Here is a 19,300-nt window from a genome sequence, read left to right on the forward strand (position 1 = left end):
GAACTACAGCACCCAGTGGGTACCCAACTGCTGACAAACCCACGACAAAGCTACCAGGACAAAACATTTTTCCAGTGAAGATTTACATAGTAATTGTCTTAGCACATCAAAGAATTCAATTTACAGCAACAAGCTTCAGTCACACAGTGTTTCTGCTGCAATCTAGCCTTGTCAACTGAGCCTGATAAAGTAGTGATAACTAGTAATTTCTACTGCTCTTTGACAAGGCTGTAAAATTAACTTGGGTGTGAGCTGATGGAGGGGAAAGTAATCTTTATTTCCACTGTGGCTTACAGCTACGAAGTAAGCATACATTACTGGGTATGGACCTCAATAAATGTCACAACACTTCCTCCTCCCTACTGCAGCAAATAAACCTCTAAAAATTTATTACTATTTTCAGATAGATGAAATTGTATGGTAGAAAGTAGTTTGCATTATTGCTATTAAATGCACTACAAAAATTAACATGTCCTGGAAACTAAATAGGAAAAGCCTACTGTGTTAAGTAGGTTCTCTCTCAGCAGTGACTTCCCCAGATCTCACAAAGTTGAGCGAGATGCTTGTTACTTCACATCAAGCTGCATCACTTCGGACTGTCACGGGCAATCACTCCAGAAACTCTGCATGTCTTCAAAGAAATCAGACAGTAAGTTTGCCTCACTTCGTAATTCAAACAGTAAGGTTTCTTTAACCAAAGGAAGAGCGTAATAGGCAGATGAGCCATACAACTCAAAGCAAACCTATGCTTGCAAAGCTTTGTTTTATAAGAAAGCAAGGTATAAAACCTCCATCACTCATGGCTAGATCTTAAACTATTTATTATATATATAACTTTAAGAAACTTACATATTTATCCATATATATTAAGTCTAGGTTTTGAGAAGTGAACACATACAGTAATTTTATATCATCTCAAAATCCCTCATTTAAAAGGAAAGTTACATTGAGAGGCATCTTAGTACTACAATTATAATTCAGCTTAAACCATGCTCTTCATTACCTATGAATTCCCAAATTCTAGCAAGCAACCCAGTTTATATAATATGTATGCACACATCTACACAGATCTACACTTTTTTTTTGGAGTGAAAACTACTGAAATATCAATGTACTCAAAATTCATTCAAACTTATGTGATTGTCTCTCAAAAGTCAGGCAGAGCTTAAAATGATCAACACAAAGCCTCTAATTCAAGTTTGTTTGATTTCCTGACTGAAAGAGAATGAAAAGGATCAGAATGTTTTTGTTGTTTCAAAGTGAATTCTAATCATGCTACTTAGGAACAAACCAACCCATGACATTCAGCTACCATTGAATTTGTTTTAGAAATCCTAATTATTCCTTTACCACTTGCCCTTGTGCTCCAGAGCTATCCTTCAGGCTTCCACAAACACCTTCCCTGCCAAAGGTCAGCCACATCTCTTTTTCCATACCAAGCATTCTGCAGCTAAAAATTGATTACAACCAAGCTCAACTTGACTGCGAATACAATAAGATACTGAAAATCATCTGAAAATAACCTTAAAACAAAGTGACGGGATAGAATCAAACTTATTTAGTGCATATAGAACTCAGAATACAAAATAAAGGCTGGAATCCCTTCTATCCAAAACTCCCTCTTTACCTGCAGTGACATTAGAGCAGAGAAATACAGGAACAGTATCTGATTAGCCAGAAAGCACAGAACTGTGCGTTATACTGTGAGATGCTGAGCATTAGTGCAAGGTATTCTAGAACATCGAGGGAAATGCAACAACACTACAGTGAGGTCTTCACTCTCTGGAAGCAAGAAGTTCAGGACTCAGCACTTTCAGGTCAGTTTTCTCACACCACTGAATTAAGGTACTCTGACACAATATTAATTAAAAGTTCTTTGTCCCTAACTAAAGAAAGAATATAGTGGTTGCTCCATTACCCACATTTAAATTAATGCAAAACTTCCTAGTTTCAAAAGGCTTCAATAATACAAGGGATACATGAATGAGGTTTACAAAAAAAGCTTCCAAAACTTGGTGGATAGGCCAAATGAGAAAGCATCGTTCACCAAACTCATTAATTTGGGGGTATTTGATGCAATTAACATCAGATTGATCTAAACCATGTTATAAAATGTTCCTGCATCACGCAACGGTCAGTGATCTTTCTGTGCAGGGGGTTGCAAGGACCAACAGTATTAGGAAGTTCAGTAATAAACTAAACAAGAACATGCACGGCATACCTGTACAAAACCACTAAGCAGCCTTACGTATCACCCAAAAATCCAGTTACTGAAGATGCTGAAAGAATCTAAGGGAAATAAACCGGAGGAAGAAGCCAGACTCACACATCCCTTTCAGTATCATCTCCCATATACAATACACAAGATAAAACAGTGGGCAAGATATTATTAGGTCTGACTCACGTCACAGCATCGGTGTCACAGCTAGCAGGCATGGGAACAAATGCTGTGAAAATGTCGCTGTCAGGCGTCACAGACCACAAGTGCCAACGTGATCAGTAAGTTCACATGCCCGTTACCACATCTCGTGGCCAGTGCAGCCTTTGGAAAATTACAGCTCTATAAGGTTGTCCATAATCCAGCCAGGCAAAACAAAAGCTGCTTTTTCACTCTAGCTTTGCTGCGTATTTGTTGTCCTTATTGCATGACACAGAGCAGCTAATTCTGTTGCCTGTAAGAACATACTGGCACTTGCTGTGTTTTGTTAGTATTAGAGCTGAAATTTCACTTGCTTAGAACTATGTAATCCTATGCTGGTTCACATTACACAAATGCCTAATTGTACGAAAAAATGTTCAGAAAGGAAGCAAGAATTAATACGTAATAACAAGTAAGGTATACAGAAGGTTTTCCTGAAACTATTAAATTGGCAGCATACATCATCATCACAGTCATCTGTGAACTGCAAAGGTCTGGATCCCCGGAACATTCAATATTTCTCATTGATCTTAAGGAAGTTGCATGTGCTTTCCGATTGCTGTATTGTATCTGAGACCTAAAAGTTCTTGTTTTAACCACTGCCAAATGCCAATAGCCTTGGCTATCCCAGATGCCCAGAAGTGGCTGAAGGGTAAATACCCTGCAGTATTCCTTTCCCTATTGTATTTAGATTTCACAGTTATGTTTATTGCAGCTTGCTATTTTCTCAGCAGCGTGGGAGGCTTCACTGCAATGTAGGCGATATGCAAGGCATTCAAACCCACAAGAACTACTTTCCTCTGCTTGTATAAACAGCTTACTTCTTTCATCAAATTCTTTTCAGTAAACAGAAACAGAGCCATCAGTCTCAGACTCTCCTCATTGACCTACTAAACGCTGCAGTCTGCTCCTCACCAAAGGGGTGGAGGGGGAATCATCAATCTTCAGCCCCATTTTAGCTGTTGCTGCCATAAAAAAGCACACAAAGCACCCAGAAAGAGCCTAGGAATTATTCCATGTAATTTGTTACTATCGATACATATATTGCAGAGGAACTGACAGCAGGCATGACAGAGACAGAAGGCCACAGGTTTTCTCCAGCATAAGACATTTCTGACCCTGTTCTCAAGGAGCTGCACTTTGAATGAGATGCCCTGAAGCAACTGCAAGGCACAATCTGGTGAGGCTTGGAAACGGGGACATTGCCCATCGTGTTTTGGCATGCATGACTTTCCACCTTCACCACATTACGCAGTAACTGCGCAGAACACCTGAAAAAGCAGCTCAAGTAATAGTGTACAGCTTTCTCATCACCCCACTAAAAGCAGCGTGTGCTTAACCAGTTGGTCTGTGGCCAGGTAAGGTTAAACAGTGCTAGCAAACATCCGTACAAAGTAATGCAGCCCTTCGTAGAGAAACCTGAACCAACACTTTCTTGAAGCACTGGGAAAGGACTAGCTTGTTTTGTGGTTTGTGGATTCCAGTCAAATTAAGCATAAGAGCAAGCAAGTTAGATGGAAGTTGAATCAGCTAGCTAGTAGCCGTGCCAAGTTTAGCACATGCAGAGTGCCTCTTCAGCATCCCTCGGTACCAGTGACATCTGCCCTCTGAACAATTAGATTGTACCCAAATTATTTCCCTACTGAGCAGGCAGAGATGATTCAGATGCCTCTGAGCTAACTTTCACAGCTTCTCCAGGAGCTTTTCATCATTAGGCAGAGAGGGAAAAAGCAGAGGAGCCATCTCCTCTTCTGGAGGGAAGGAAGCTGCAGGAGGGTACCTGAGGCTGGGGCACAGCAGCCAGCTAACGGCCTGGCCGTGCCAACCAGTCTCACTCATGCAAGCACCACCAAAAGCTGACCCTGTTTGCCAGAGATGAGACTCAGATGACTTTTAGTCATCAGATCATTATGGCAGGCACTGAGATTAAACTTGTGCCACAGCTTTAATTGCACGTACCGCAGGTGAATACACAGCCAAGTTGTTTACTAATATTTTCGCAATAAAACTGACTCCATTTTTATTTTGCGAACACTGAAACTGCTATAGGATATTTATTGCCTTTTAAAAAAAACACACAAATACAAAAGTAAGGGAAAACAGAGAAAACAATGCTTCAAATGCCAGTAGAGCTAAATACTTACCTAGATTTGCTGGGTGACCATTTTTCAAACTTTTTTTTTTAAATTAATTGATAGTTCTGAGCGATTAGCATTTCACTAATGTAGTAAACTAGTACTCTGATTGAATGCTATACACTTCAATGACTTTCCTATGCACAGCGTACATAAACTAAAGGAATCAGGAACAACAAATATTTAACAGCAAAATCAGCTACTGAGTATTCAGATTGTTTTGTCTGGAGGAAATGCACAGCATACTTGCAGTTAAATACTTAAGGAAAAAGCTGAAGTCACTCAGCCAGCTCTAATTTGTCTAACAAATACCCATGAAAAATACCTAAAACGTATTGTTTCCCTTTTTATCCTGTCAGACTATTCTATTTGAGGAGACGAAATAAAAATCATCCTTTTGGTTAATAAGAAGTTAACCATTAAAGCTTACTTCATGAACCACAATCCCACACTTCCTACTACGTGCTTCAAAAGACATCTGAGAACGTAAGCTTTGGGGCAGCAACTCCCAGACTTAACTGCCTTATTTTTGCAATTTAATCAGTTTCTTACCTACATCTTTCTAGTTTTAGCCACATTACTCTTCTGTTCACCAAATAACGATCAAGTGACTACAGCATTCACTTGAGCAAATTTGTGCTTCTGCCATGCAACACACAGGCAGGTGATATTTGTTCTCTAGCATCCCACACCGCATAATGCTTCAGCTCTCCCATAAATCCCCTTCTGTAGCATGAAGCGCACTGCAAGATGTCAGAACTAAAAGATCTGTCCTCCTTCACTCTCAGCAACTCAGCTGTTTTGAAAATCATGCTGGAAATCTGACTGCTGGGAGAACAGTTACAGAGAAAACCACAAGGAGCCAGCATCCTTCCCTGGTGGTAGCTAGAAAGAATTCCACAGAAGCGAAACCAAAGAAACTATTTTCTAAGTTTAGGGACATCTAACCACATCTTGAGATGCCATTACCTTTATATTCTGGGCCGATGAAGAAGCTTTTAATCATTTTTTCTTTTTTCCAATTTTGATTAGATTTTGACTTAGGGTTCTCAACAGATAACAACACTGAACCATTAATATATGCACAGGTCTGTGTCAATAGCATATCCGCCCCCCCCCACCCCTTTCTTCTGGAGGAGGAAGAACAGGGAGACAATATTCTTACCCACTGATAAATCTGAACATTATATACTTAAATATTATATATAAAGAACACATATAAAACATTATATATATAATATTTTAATATATAAATCTGAACATATATATGTCTATATATACAGACACAGTGTATAAAGACTTGTCTGATTCACAAGAGTGAAACAACTAGAAGAACCTTGTACTTTTTTAGTTTCATTTAGTACCTAATCAAAAGTCAATAGAAGATCAATCCTAATAACTAATTACTTCCATAGGCCATATTAAATATTGTGAAGTTCAGCATACTTAATTTCAATTAATTCATTTTTTTTTTTAGTGTCTTGAGCTAGGATAACCTAGGACAGCCATTAAGACAACAGAATGCTGAGGGAATTCATTGGAAACGATCTTGGAGAGCTGGATTAAAGCTTTTTTTTTTTTAATTTCAATTTCAGGTAAAATATATATAACTTAAACATGTATGCTAAAAGCATTCAGACAAGAGCACTGTATTTATAGAAAGTAACTCAATATATTCAATACAATAACTGAAAATTTTAGAGGATTCAGATATGAACTACTGCACGATTGTATGACTGCAACATTTATCTTGGATTTTTAAAATACATCCCTCTCCCATACAACTCTAGTAACTCTAGTTTTCTGCAAAATTTACTAAAACACCATTAGGGATAACATTAACTCTGCAACTATTCCAAAGACACACACACACACCCCCCATAGCACTTTCATTTTAGTCTCCTTTAAAGAAAAATACAAGGGGCAGCGACCTCACTGCATTCAAATATTTTGAAAGTGAACCATTCAGGCATTCTGTCAGCTTCTACTGCTGATACGGAGGGAGAGTTGGTGAGTTGGTTATGCAGGTACAGTGAAATGTGGGGGTTTTATTATTAAAAAAGAAAAACCTCATTAGTTATTGTTTAGGACACAGAACAATTTGCAGCCTTAACAAACCTTTATTTATTTGAATATGAAAATGCATTTCTTCAGAGGTCTGTGAGAAATGTAATGTCTAAGATCAACAAGCATAGCTCAGACTTCTGAAAAGAGCACTGCTGGGAATTGCAGTGAAGTCCGACCACTTCATACAGCAATAGTCAGCCAATACTTGGAAACAGCAACTCCACACCATACACACTAAAAACAGATGTCACAGAAATCAAGTTGGACATCCTTAACGTACAATATGAACATCAAATTCATTTTGTACTGAAGTTTTTATCTATACCTACTGAAACCTAAAAACGATGGGATTTCTGGTAATAGATTATTCAGGTAAGCCAAAAAGCATAGGCACAGATGCACAAATCCAAATTATAAACAAACATTCTACAAACAACAGAGATGAGTAGCCCTGTTGAAATCAACCTATACAAACGCACAAACCATGAAATATTTCAAGTGATAATGCTTGCATTGCACTCTGTTAGTAACTGGAATTAACTTGAATTCCTTTGATTCAGGAACGGATATGTAAACAAGAGTATCCAATTTTTTATGAGGACTTCGGGGTTTGAAACAAGATACACCACAAAACTTATACTCTCTGTTCAGTCTAGATGATTGCAATCATTCCCTGCAGCCTCATCAGAATTGCATTTTGAAAGCTATTCGAAATGTGAATCAGATTCGATTTCATTTGTTTGAACAAAACTGATAAACACAGAATATTTAAGAATATTAAGAAGATAAGAATTAACTGTTACAGTAAACACTTGAGTAGCATTTTTTCCCCCCCTTTCTAACAGAACAGGATACCACTGCTTTTTCTCCTAGCTTTAGGAAGTTTGTTGTTCTCCAAACTAGAGAAAGTGGCATGAGCCAGAAAAAAAAAAAAAGCTAAAACTATTCTGTGGTATTTTGAAATAATTTTTCTATTAGTAAAGAACTTCAAATAGTAATTCCATTGCCAGCACTAAGTATTACCCAAAACTCTAATGTTGCCTTCAAATTTAGGTCACCAGAAGGCTTACTTTGATTAAATCAGTCCTGAAATCAAAATGAACTGAGGTGGTATTTCTGTTTCAGATTTTTATTTGGGATAAATAAAAAAAATAAACAAATCCCATCTTCCTACAAACTGAACAACAGCCTTAAAGCTATATATTATTTTTTTTTTCCAGATTCTGTGGCAGGATGACCAACCTGTACTATCCATTTACCATATGCAACAACTCAGGCATTCCAAGGCAAAAGGAGTTTTTCTTACCAGAGATGCCTTTGCCAACTTGTTTCTTCAATATAAATTTCTATAATTTCCCTAATTACTACTGTAAACTAGGGAACATAATTGGCCCACGTTACCACACTTCCTGTGCAAAAGTTATAATACAAAACCAAACACCATATACGAGCAGCAAATTAAATGGGTCCTTACCCAGATACACTTTGCACTGACCTGTCTTGCAAGCCCTGTTTCTACAGATAAACAAAAACAGTTCAGCAAGTGTATTTTCGTTTGCTTTTACTTAAGGCCAGAGGTGATGGCGAGCAATGAACAGAGAATTAGCTAGTGTAACACTGTGAGCATCCACTGTTAGAAGACTTCCCCATAAGAGTGGTACAGATACAAGATACCAAATTGCCCATAGAAACAGACCAAAATATCATACGAGTGCAGCTATGAGAGAAAAAAAATAATATATGGGAGATACTAGGAGCTTGCAACAGAAAAATATAAAGGAAACAGGAAAGCTGTTAAGGTAGCCTTAAAATGAAAGTTAACTGTTTCATTCCTCCAGGGATTTTTACAGCACACACATTTTAGCATCTTAAAAAGGAAAGAAGCAATCTGAATACATCATTCTGAAATGCTTTAAATATGTCACACTTGAAGGAAGAAAGGCAAGAATACTATAAAAACCTGAGAACTTGAGTTTCTCAGAGCTTAGACATCTAAGCATTTGCTTGGTTCCCCTCATCCCCTTACCAGAAATAGTATTTTGCAAATTTAGAGCCAAATTTCCAAAGAGAACAAAGAGAAGGTTCATTTGGATTAAAAAGAGCAAGTTTTGATTATCTGCTGTCTTGGCATACTTTCCAGAAAACCAGTCTCCTAGAGGTGGGACTTGAAATTTATTTGGTCCAAGCTTTTGAAATAAAATATTTTTTCCTTTCCTAACATGATTTCAGAAATGTAGGAACTACTACAGCTGCTTAAATATCTTTTGGCCTAAACTGCAAGATGAACTACTCAGTCTTTTAATGAGCTTGAAGGTTTGTTTTGTGAAGTTTCTCTACTGATGGCAAGAAAACCATTTTACTTTGTTAAGCCAAACCCTGACTTGTTTCTATCAGAGGCATAGAGCCTAGTTTTGTCACCTTAGTGTACTTAGTATGCAAACTGAGCACAGAAACATTTTACCTTTACAACATAATACAGGCAGTAACTATTGGACAGATTATGTTACAAGTGCTTAACATAAGGAAGGTTAGATGGCCATGACAAGTCAATTCACTCAGGACACTACCATAACATCAGTCACACGAGGCTTCATTGAACATCATAGCTGAATTGGAACATGAAAATGGATGCAGATACCTTGAAAGTTTGAGTTTTTCAAGCGAGACACTTAAGTGAAAGCCCCTAATGGTCTGGGCTAGGGAAGAAGAGGGGCACACAGAAAGGATGGTGTAACACTGACTCGTTCCTTATATGTCACTTCTGACAACACGTTGTACACATTGCTTCTGGGGACACGCAGGGAAATGTCACTGACTGTGCAGACAGTACTGGGTGAGAAAAAAATTGCCAGAAGAGCAACTTGCAAAAACACAAAGGGAGGATAAACAGTCCGTTCTCTTTTGTATTTAGTAATTGCCTTCTGCAGTTTTACTAATAGAGAAGGATGCTTGATGAGCATATTTATTATGCCAACAACGTAATTTAAGACAACTCTGACGCTCTACAGCTGTAGATTAGAACTCAACTTCTTGGAAGAATTCTTATAAGTCACATCAGGGAAACTGTATATAACTTGGGCAAACTAGAAAGCAAATGAAGCATATAAAAATATATGGCTTAGTGAAGTATGTTTTCACTTAATTTTCACTTAATTCTATGCAAAACAATAGTAAGATATAAAAATAAACTTTTCTCAAAACAATGCAACATGGCAATTAAATAGGAGACACCTCCAATGACTTTTTTTTTTTAATAGTTTTGGGGAGAATTCCTCCACTGTGAATTATTTTTTAAAATCTTACTATGCAAACATGAACTATCCTTTTCAAGGAATGAATAGTACACACATCTGATGAAACAAGAAGCTGCCATGATATATTGTGATCTATCCCCTCTCCCACTCCATCAAGCTCTCAAGTTCTGTTCCATTCCTCAGATAATTTCATACTAATTCACCTGGCACTCTCATATGGATTAAGAAATAAGTAGATGTCTTAAACTAAGAAATCATAATAAAGGGAATTGTATCCCATGGAAAATATAAAGCTTGTCATGAAGATTTTGTCCCTCTCTAATACCTTTCTCTACACAGATTCCCCCCCCATACACTAATCACATGAAAGCAGTGGTGAAAACAAGGATTCGAATGTAAATAAAAATCTTCCTAGCATGAGGTATGTCACTGTTCACATGCAAATAAATGAACTTAAAAGAACTTTCAACACAGCTAGTAGGGCTTGAATTTTACTGTAAATACAGGTAATGAAGCAATGGGGTTTGCAACACTCAATTAAAAGAGTGAAGAATATCACACAGAAAGAAGCTAGATCATCACTTCAGAGCTCAGAAGGATTCTAGGGCACTAGAGCCTGGAGCCTTAGAAAGGCATACATACCATTTCCAGTTACATATAGAAAGGTTTATTCTCTGCCTAAAAGATCTGAAGTTACAGAACATGAAATGAAGTATACATTTAACGAGAACTGCACGATCATTCTTAGTTCAGTGATTATTTACAGAATACTCTTTATCCTGTTTCTCTCTAGGATATCACTGCTATTAATGAACTATTTTCACACTATCATTCAACTATCCCCAATTCTGCACATGCATTTCCATCATCACTCATTCTGTTTACATAGTTCAACACTACCATTAGTATCATCTGTATTACAGCTGATAAGCTGTAGCTATTAGATTCTTTTGGTTTAGTTACAGAAAAAGGCAAACACTTTGGAGACTGGTCCAAAAATTTAACCAATAAAGGCTTATGCACTTATGACTTGTTGGTCAGCCACCAGCCTAAAGGTCTTCAACAAAGAAGAACCTGGAGAAAGTTTACTTCATGTTATTTATATCCGCCCTACCCAGAAACGCCACGAAAATCATTTTGCAACTAAAAGAGTCTTTATACAGTCTCAGCATGTTATTAATAAGATTAGAGGCCAGTTTAAAAGACAGGAAATATGATTTAAGAACAGTGACAAACTTGCTGTTTCCTACTGAATAAAGCTGTCACTTCATTGGCTGAGTATTCATGTTTCACCTTCCAGAAAAACGGGTTATTTAGAGATTTACAAAAAGAAAAACTTTAAAGTCAAATAGTCCATGAAACAATTTACATACTTAGGATGTCGGATGTCTGGCAGGGATCGCTCCAGTGCTATATTGTTGCTAACAAATATGTTGAAGCCATTTTCCCTATAAGCAGAATCATCATGGTCTTCCTCTGTGAGAGGGTACGGTTTTCCATGTTCACCTTTCCCTAAAAAGGAAGGAAACAATTATTTGCCTCAAACTGATAGCACAGAATGGACTACAAAGACAAAAATAATGGGCTGAACTTCAATTAGCATACCGAGCGGAATATCTCTTAACTTCCTGCAACACCTTGTATTGATGAATACAAAAGAAAGAATAACCTCTGCTGAGATGTTTCTAGGATGGCTTAGCACAGGCTACAGAAAAGGTGCTGCAGAAGGGTCATAAAGCTGCTCTGAAAAGTTTTCTAGTGCAGGGTTTGCTCCTTCTCCAATGTGAGGGATTGGCACATAGTGGGTGGCAAACTCCTTACACCCAGACAAACGTCAGAACAAAACTAAATGCCATCTTCACTTTTGGAAGAAGAAGTCATTTTCTTTGGTCCTATTTCCTCAGATAGGATTTGGCACATAAATATAACTTCATCTTGCAGTTAAAGGAAAAATTGCTTTTAATCTATTCCAGATTCTTCATTACAACTTCATTTTCTCGCTGTTCCCCTTGCCTTTTCTTCTTCTTCTTATTCCGCCCGCCCCCAATATAATAGAGCATTTATTTAAACTAAAAATAATAACAATAATACCCCCCATTAGAGGTCTCAAACACCTGTCATTTTCTAAATTCCTTAACCATAGTTCTATAAGAAAAAAAAAAAAAAACTTTCACAAAACATAGCAAGGTTTACTAATGATATTGAAGTTACATAGTTGGACTCTTAAGCATAGGTAGAACAAGGAGATTGAATTTACCTTTAGCAATACTGCAAACACAATTTCAAGGAATACCAGCTCTTTGCTCTAGCTCCCTTTGTACTTGGACACACATCTCAATTGTGACGAGCACCTCAGATTGCCGGATGAAAAGTTCATCCATTAAAATTATCAGTAGTTTCTGCTATGAACAGTACAGTGCTATTATATTGTTATTTTAGATTAAATCTATTTAGGCATGAAGGAGGAAAACAAGATGTCTGGTACTTGCATTCTACCCGGTTAAGAATTCCACAGTGAACCATCTCATTGATAAAGCAATACTCCAGTTACTTCCGATATAAACATACGAAGCAGATAGAAGAAAAAGCCTCGGAAGTCCCCTCTAAATTCACCCAGATTGCTTTCCTTCCATAGCCACAGCCAGCTTAAAGCCATTTTGTACATAAAAATTCAATTTGTAAATTAAATTAAGTATGACCTTTTTGAATCAGAAGTGAGATTTCATAGCAGAATCATGAACAAAAGGATGAGTTTCAACAATACTCCTTTTGACTGATAGGAGTAAACTGAGTACTTTTTTTTTAATATCTATCTATCTATCTATACACACATACATACAGCATTTTAGCAGGCTGAGCACTTCCCCACACTCACCATTTCCTAAAACAACTTCAGCATTCAAGTTTAGGCCATCCAATTTTCCAGAACAAATGGAAATGAAACTAAATGTTTTGCTCTGGGCTCCTTGAACACCCTTGCACTCTAAGGGACAAGCCAGACGTACTCAGTGCTTCTAATATCTCAGCATTGCTGATTTGGTTTCAGAAACAGGTCACTTCAGTTCCCTAAAGAAATCAGCTGCTTGTTCCCTGGCAAAACACAGATTTTCTGCTCCAGCTTTTCATTCCCAAGTTAGTTCTCATCACCAGTCACTTGGCTTGCTTAGTACCTACCTCAGGCAACTATACCTCCACTGGTCACAGAGCAGAGAACAAACAAAAAACACTTCAAAGAAAAATCAAAACACAAAAGCCTTCACTCCTTTGCAACTATTTTTATCCTCCTCATTCTTACAGAGGATGAGCCCTTCAAAGTTCTTAAGTCTCTCATGCCTACTGGTGTTCTCAAGAAGATACACTTTCCTCTACATCTAATTGATCAGCTTATAACCTCTCTGCTCCTCTCCCACCAGGCCCACTCATAAGAGAATACCTCCTTTCACCTGAGCTCTTTTAAGGAAATTAATCAACTTCCCAGCTGGATTTGATTAGTGACCAAAGCCACCTGATCCTCAGCTAATCAGGAGCAGCTGTGGAAGGGATGAAGAGGAAAGCATCAGAAAGCTGAGAAATATTCAGTAGTATCCTCAAAGCCTATGAACCTCTGTCAATGGTCTAAGTATTTCATATTGTACACCTGCAAAAGTTTAAAACACGGAATGTATAATTAAAGATAGTGTAGTCACATAATTTCAAAAAATTTTTGCAGATAAAGTATTCGCTTTCTATCCCAAATTTTGTGCATATAATTACAACTTCACTTTAATTCTTAATGAAAATAATTACTGTTACCTACAAAGGAAAAAAAGTTAGTTTGCATTCTGAAATGCTCTTTGCTTATGCTATTTCATTTTGTCATTTTTATTTTCAAACATCCCTGAGATGCACATTATCACACCCTAAAACTAACAGAATACAAAACCTGAAACTAAGATGTGAATCTTTACAGTTTCATACTAAATGTGGTGTGCAACTACAATATTGAAACAAGCTGAGGATTCACAATGCTACTTAAAATTCCATAGTACAATTATATCAAATCTTCTCCATAATACAATAACAATAAGCTTAGAATAACATATTCTAAGTAGACCAAAGGTAACCGTTTGAATTTGCTTTTAATAAAAGATTTATCCATCTAATCACTAGTATAATAGAAATTCTAGAATAATAACTTATATAAGACACACTATTGCTAACAGATGTTTTTAAAGATATAATTCCTTGTATATTCTTGCTATTCACTCTGTATCAAGACAGGTGGTTTCTTCACTTTGCTTTGATTTTCTTAAAGGATTCTATTTCACTGTTCAAGAGAGGAGTGTTTTTCCTGGTACTGCCATTTCTTCATTGTCTCCTGCTACTAAAACTGAAGACAAGTAATTTTAAAGAGAAGTCTTCCTCACTGAGTATGAAGTACTATCACTGTGCACAAAAATCACATAAATCAAAAGGATATCATTGTTTTTGATCTAGAGCAACTCAGCAACAGGTAGGGTTTTCTCATACCGTGCTGCATAATTGTTTGGCCCACTGCAATATATAAATTGCTTTAGCACGTATACCGGTTGGTACACATGCAAAAGTTGGGTCACAACATGCATTAGAAGTTGTGAAGCATGACTACTTCCTAACACTACATTAAAATACACGCCCTAGACCATTAACAGAAGCTTGTGGTTTTTTAAGAAACCAATGGGTGTTTCTCTAAGCTTTGTAGTTTGCTTGCTCTTTCACCCTGTAGCTGCTCCTGACACCCACCAGCTCCAGCTAGAAAGCAGTTCATTAATTTCTCTAGAAGAGTTCAGGTTAAATAAAAGGCCATTTCTTCTGAGTGGCCTGGGAAGAAGAGAAAGAATTAGCTTAGAAATTGAATAATAATAATAAAAGAAATAAGTACAATTTTTGGAGAACTTTTGGAGACCCGAAGGGTTCCTTTGTACAGTAAATTGCCACACATGAGTCTCCTCAGCATTAAAAATTGTGGTAAGCATATTAAAACTCTCTTCTTCTGTTACCAACTTTCCTTCCTAGATTACTGAAGGCAGTTGCCTTCAGTGAGTACTGGTCTGGAGCTGGACTATCCAAAAGTCTACATAAAATGCCAGAGTGAACAGAGAAAATTCATAACACATGAAGAGTAGCATTCTGGTGAAAAGAGCGTGGAGAGGCTGTCCCGTTACTGGCTACAGAAGGGTACTTCAAACCCTTCAACAGACAGAGATGAGCCCTCTTACACTGTTTGTTCTGCCTGAAGGCAAAGTAGCAATTCTATAAGGGTATCAGGACTATAATGTACTATGTAGGCAATAGCGAGAGCAAGAAAACCCAACAGGGACTTTTTTGGCCTCTGTAGGCTTAAAAGGGGGCTGACCCAGATGTGATGGATCAAAGCAACCCAACTCTGACCGTGTCTGAGGCTGGTTTACACTTGCAGCGTAAATAATCCCAAAAACAAAGGACAAACAGAACTTTTTGTTCACTTACTCAGATTTTGATTTTTCAAGGTGGAAGAAGTAGTAGAAGAATCAATGAACCAGAATGATGTGTGCGCTCAACCTGGGCCTCAAGCTCCCCCCCCAGCATGCTCCCTTGTGGGGCACAAGAAAAACCGTAACAGTATTTTTTAATTTACACAGTGCTGTCTAATCTTATTGATTACAGGGTTCTTACACCTTGATTTTAACTTTTAGCTCAGTATTCCCTGTAGGCAACATTTTGAAAGTATGCCAGATTTTTTAAAAATACCATGTTAGTTTTGGAGTTGACATCTCTACATCAGTTATCATTATGTTATTGTAAAAGTTTTAATACACCACCTGAAAATGCTTACCCAATGACATTCAAACAAACAAATGTTAAAGTAAGATACTGTAGACATCAAGACTATAGACTTGGTCAAATATCAGACGCCACGTAAGGTTTTTTGTTTGTTTGGTTGGTTGGTTTGTTTTGTTTTTTTTTTTAGCTTCACTCGAGGATGTTAATAACCTCAAGAAAATAATACACCCTATACCTAGCCCTAATGAATTTAAGTTTAATGCTTGATAGCTTTTGATAACTGAGAGTTTAAGAAAACCTCAGTTAAGGCATCTTCTGCTTATATTAAACACAGATGTAGCAGAAGGAGAACAACCCTTCTTGAACAGCAGGTGGCATGAAGAGAAGATTAGGGTGAGACAAGAAACTCAGAAACATTCTGTATACTCAGTACAAATGTATAATAGCAGAATAATGTCTCTGGATCAGCCACATCCATACAGTTGCCAGGCACGATAATTATAAACAGAACAGTGGTATTGTTGGCAAAACATATCAGCTGTAAATCAATTTGAGCACGCAACAGAACAGTTCTGCAGAGCTTCCACCTGTAGTGGATAGAGGATGCTGCTTGATAAAATTATAAACAACAACAAAACATAGTACGATAGGTTCTGGTTTCTATTTTTATTTTTATTTTTTAACACAGGAAAGCAAGTGGATAAAGAACACAACCCACTCAGTTTCTTGGGGGAAGAACTATGTAAAAATCTGAATTTTTTACTATTTATACCCACTGCTGGCAGTTCACTCAGGCAAGGCTTCACAGTCACACCAAGTCAAGGCTATAATTCACAAAAATATTTAAGCGTTAAGCATGTCCAAACATAACATCTGTAATTAGGAATGGGAATTCTCCATGTGCTAAATGCTTGACTAAATAAGTTTATTTTAATACATGAACTTAAAAATAAGTAAGCTTGCTTACAGTGTATCCCGTAATGACAGATAAATTTGCTATTTTCTAAAATATATTACACATTTTGTTTAATACCCCTAAATATTCCATCCAGAATCTATTACAACGTTGTCTGTGCACCTCACATATAATCTCAGAGCCCATTCTCTCTTCTGAATATTCCCATGGGGAGAAAAGCTCTTATCTTATACTAAATCAATGTTTCAATATAAAATTGAAGTCCCAGGGGGATGGGGAGGTTAGTGATTACATTTCTTAGCAATGGCAGACAGAAAAACACATTCAAAATGAATGCAGTCACACAGCAGCTTCAAAAAATAAAAGTAGAAGTAGTAAAAGGAGAAATAAAGACCATTAGGTGAAAAAAAAAAACAAAAAACAACATTGAGTTAGGCATCATCTTTCACCTTCCTGCCATGTTAACTTCTCCTCAACAGCCTTTTATGCTCCCTAATATAGGAGTCACAGTGTAAGTGGCCAATGGAAGTCAGAGGGCAAAAACTGTTTACAGTAATTTGTACTATTTTTTACATCACCCCTGTATTTCCCTAATGTTTTTGTGGTGGTTGTTGTTGTTGTTTAATTTGACTTTGGAAAAGGCCTCTGCATAGAAAAATAAATGAGTCAAAATTCTGTTTAAGTATGCACTTCAATAGCACAGCTGGGTACAAGTTTTCTATTTTCTATTTTTCAGGTTTTCTGTTTTCTGCTGTGGAGATGGATTTCATACTATTTAAATTGATAAGTATAACAAAGTGTCCATTCTGAATTCAGACTGCCACCATATTCTGTTTTTTTTTGGGAAGTGAATTCCCATTTGAAGACTAAGAAATAGTCTTTATTTCAAAGGCTTCTCTGTATCATTCATCCTCACAGATAGGGGCAAGACGTGCAGCACATCTGCTAAAATAATGGTTAAATTATCTTGAACAGAGAGGTGATTTCATAAAAGCACAAAGTAGGATTTCTTTTTTTTTTTTTTGACAGTAAATGTCTTGGTTTCTCCTAGAGTATCTACACTTGGTGGCGTTCTCATCCCATCTGCAAATTTTACATTTTGAAACCTTTGAAAGACATGTGGGTGAACTATACACACGTGGTTCAAGAGTCATGTCTAGTACATACTGGTTCATGGAAAAAAAGGGGGAAGCTACTTGGTCAAATGACTTTCATCTTTCATGCTAAGGAAGGTTCTGCTTGCTATGAACAAATGCCTTTTATGGTTTTACACGTCAATGTTCATTTCCAGTAAAAAGCACGGAGATTTTAGGTCAAGAAATGCAAAGGAAATTCTTTGCTGACTAGAAGGTAAGAACATGAAAATTGCACTTGGCTCATGTGAAACTGAGGCCTGCACATCAAATGGGACTAACCAAGTACCAAAAAAAATATATATATAAATATATATGTTACGGCTTTTCAGATAGAAAATAAGGAATTTTTTTAACCATAAAAGTAGTGAAATAATGGGATAGACAGGCCCGTGAACAGTGGAAGCCATAAATGGTAAAGAAAAGAATGATGCTGTGCCTCAGAGAGATGATCAATACAACTTTGGCCATCTAGTGAGGTTGATTCCTATCTTAAATTTCTGTGAACTCTGTAAGATGTAAAAGAAGGTGATAAGTTGCTGGAATTAAATTTTTTTTCCTGTTTTTTTTTTTTTTTTAATCTCCTCAGAATCAACAAAACTTGTAGTAGAAACTGAAATACATTTATCACGTCTTCTACTTTTCCCAAACTTCTCAGAGTGTCCCACTAGTTGTATAATTTTATGAGTCTGACTTATAGGAAAGCAATTTAATTGATTTTATATCAATGAAAATGTGATCAAAAATGCCTGTTTTATTTTTTTGCTACTCTATCTGGTAACAACTTGGAAAACCATTGCACTAAGATTTACAATACTTTGAATAATTTAATATATAACTCTGTCAAAGTCTGAAGCAATATAAAAGGCTGTTCCTTAGCATTACTGACACAGCTGTAATCAAATCTTACTTATGCAATTGGGAAAAATAAAAACCCTGGCAACTAAATCCCGAACAATGCATTTTTTAAGCAAGAATAAATCATCCATTTATAAATATATAACAAAATTTATTTATTACTGTTTCAAGATCAAACCACTACAGAAAGCAAACAATCCAAAATTCACTCCAGTTTTCTGGTAGAAAGCATTCAATTTCCTACTATTTTATTATCCTTCAGATGCCAGTAGCATATACAAGATTTCTTTTCAAGGATCACATTGTCTTCAGTAAGTGGTATAGAAATGTTACTGGGAGTAAACATGAGGCCTTGGGGTTTCAGAATTGCTGCTACAGTAACATGATGGTTGGCAAGAGAAATAAGAACTAAATTGCCTCCTCTTCAGGACTGTCCCTACACAAATAGCATAGGTTGGAAGAAAAAGATACAGCTTTAAATTTTGATATTGACTGCCTGCTCACGCCTACAACTGTGAAAAAAAATAAAGCCAAAAACACAGAGAGGAGGGATGAATATGCTCCCTAAAATTTTGAAAGGTACATTCATACAGTAGCGTAGTCAGATCTTTAGAGTATTGTTTGCTTATGGCTAGCATGAGGTAACAATGAAGGGAACCTGTTGCTAACAGAGAAATGTGATATATACTTCTGGTGCTGATGCATTCCCCCCATTCATTAACAAAACGAAATTCCAT

General features: G+C 36.9%; 1 protein-coding gene across 1 annotated transcript in view; it reads right to left on the reverse strand.

The window, feature by feature from the left end:
• GALNTL6 (polypeptide N-acetylgalactosaminyltransferase like 6) overlaps positions 1-19,300 on the reverse strand; it is a 455,937-nt gene that overhangs the window by 254,366 nt on the left and 182,271 nt on the right. The window contains exon 3 of the mRNA XM_035557893.1: positions 11,249-11,387. Coding sequence (XP_035413786.1) covers positions 11,249-11,387 — 139 coding nt within the window. The remainder of the gene's footprint in view (positions 1-11,248; positions 11,388-19,300) is intronic.

The sequence above is a fragment of the Cygnus atratus genome, chromosome 4, assembly GCF_013377495.2.
Source record: "Cygnus atratus isolate AKBS03 ecotype Queensland, Australia chromosome 4, CAtr_DNAZoo_HiC_assembly, whole genome shotgun sequence".
NCBI lineage: Eukaryota > Metazoa > Chordata > Aves > Anseriformes > Anatidae > Cygnus > Cygnus atratus.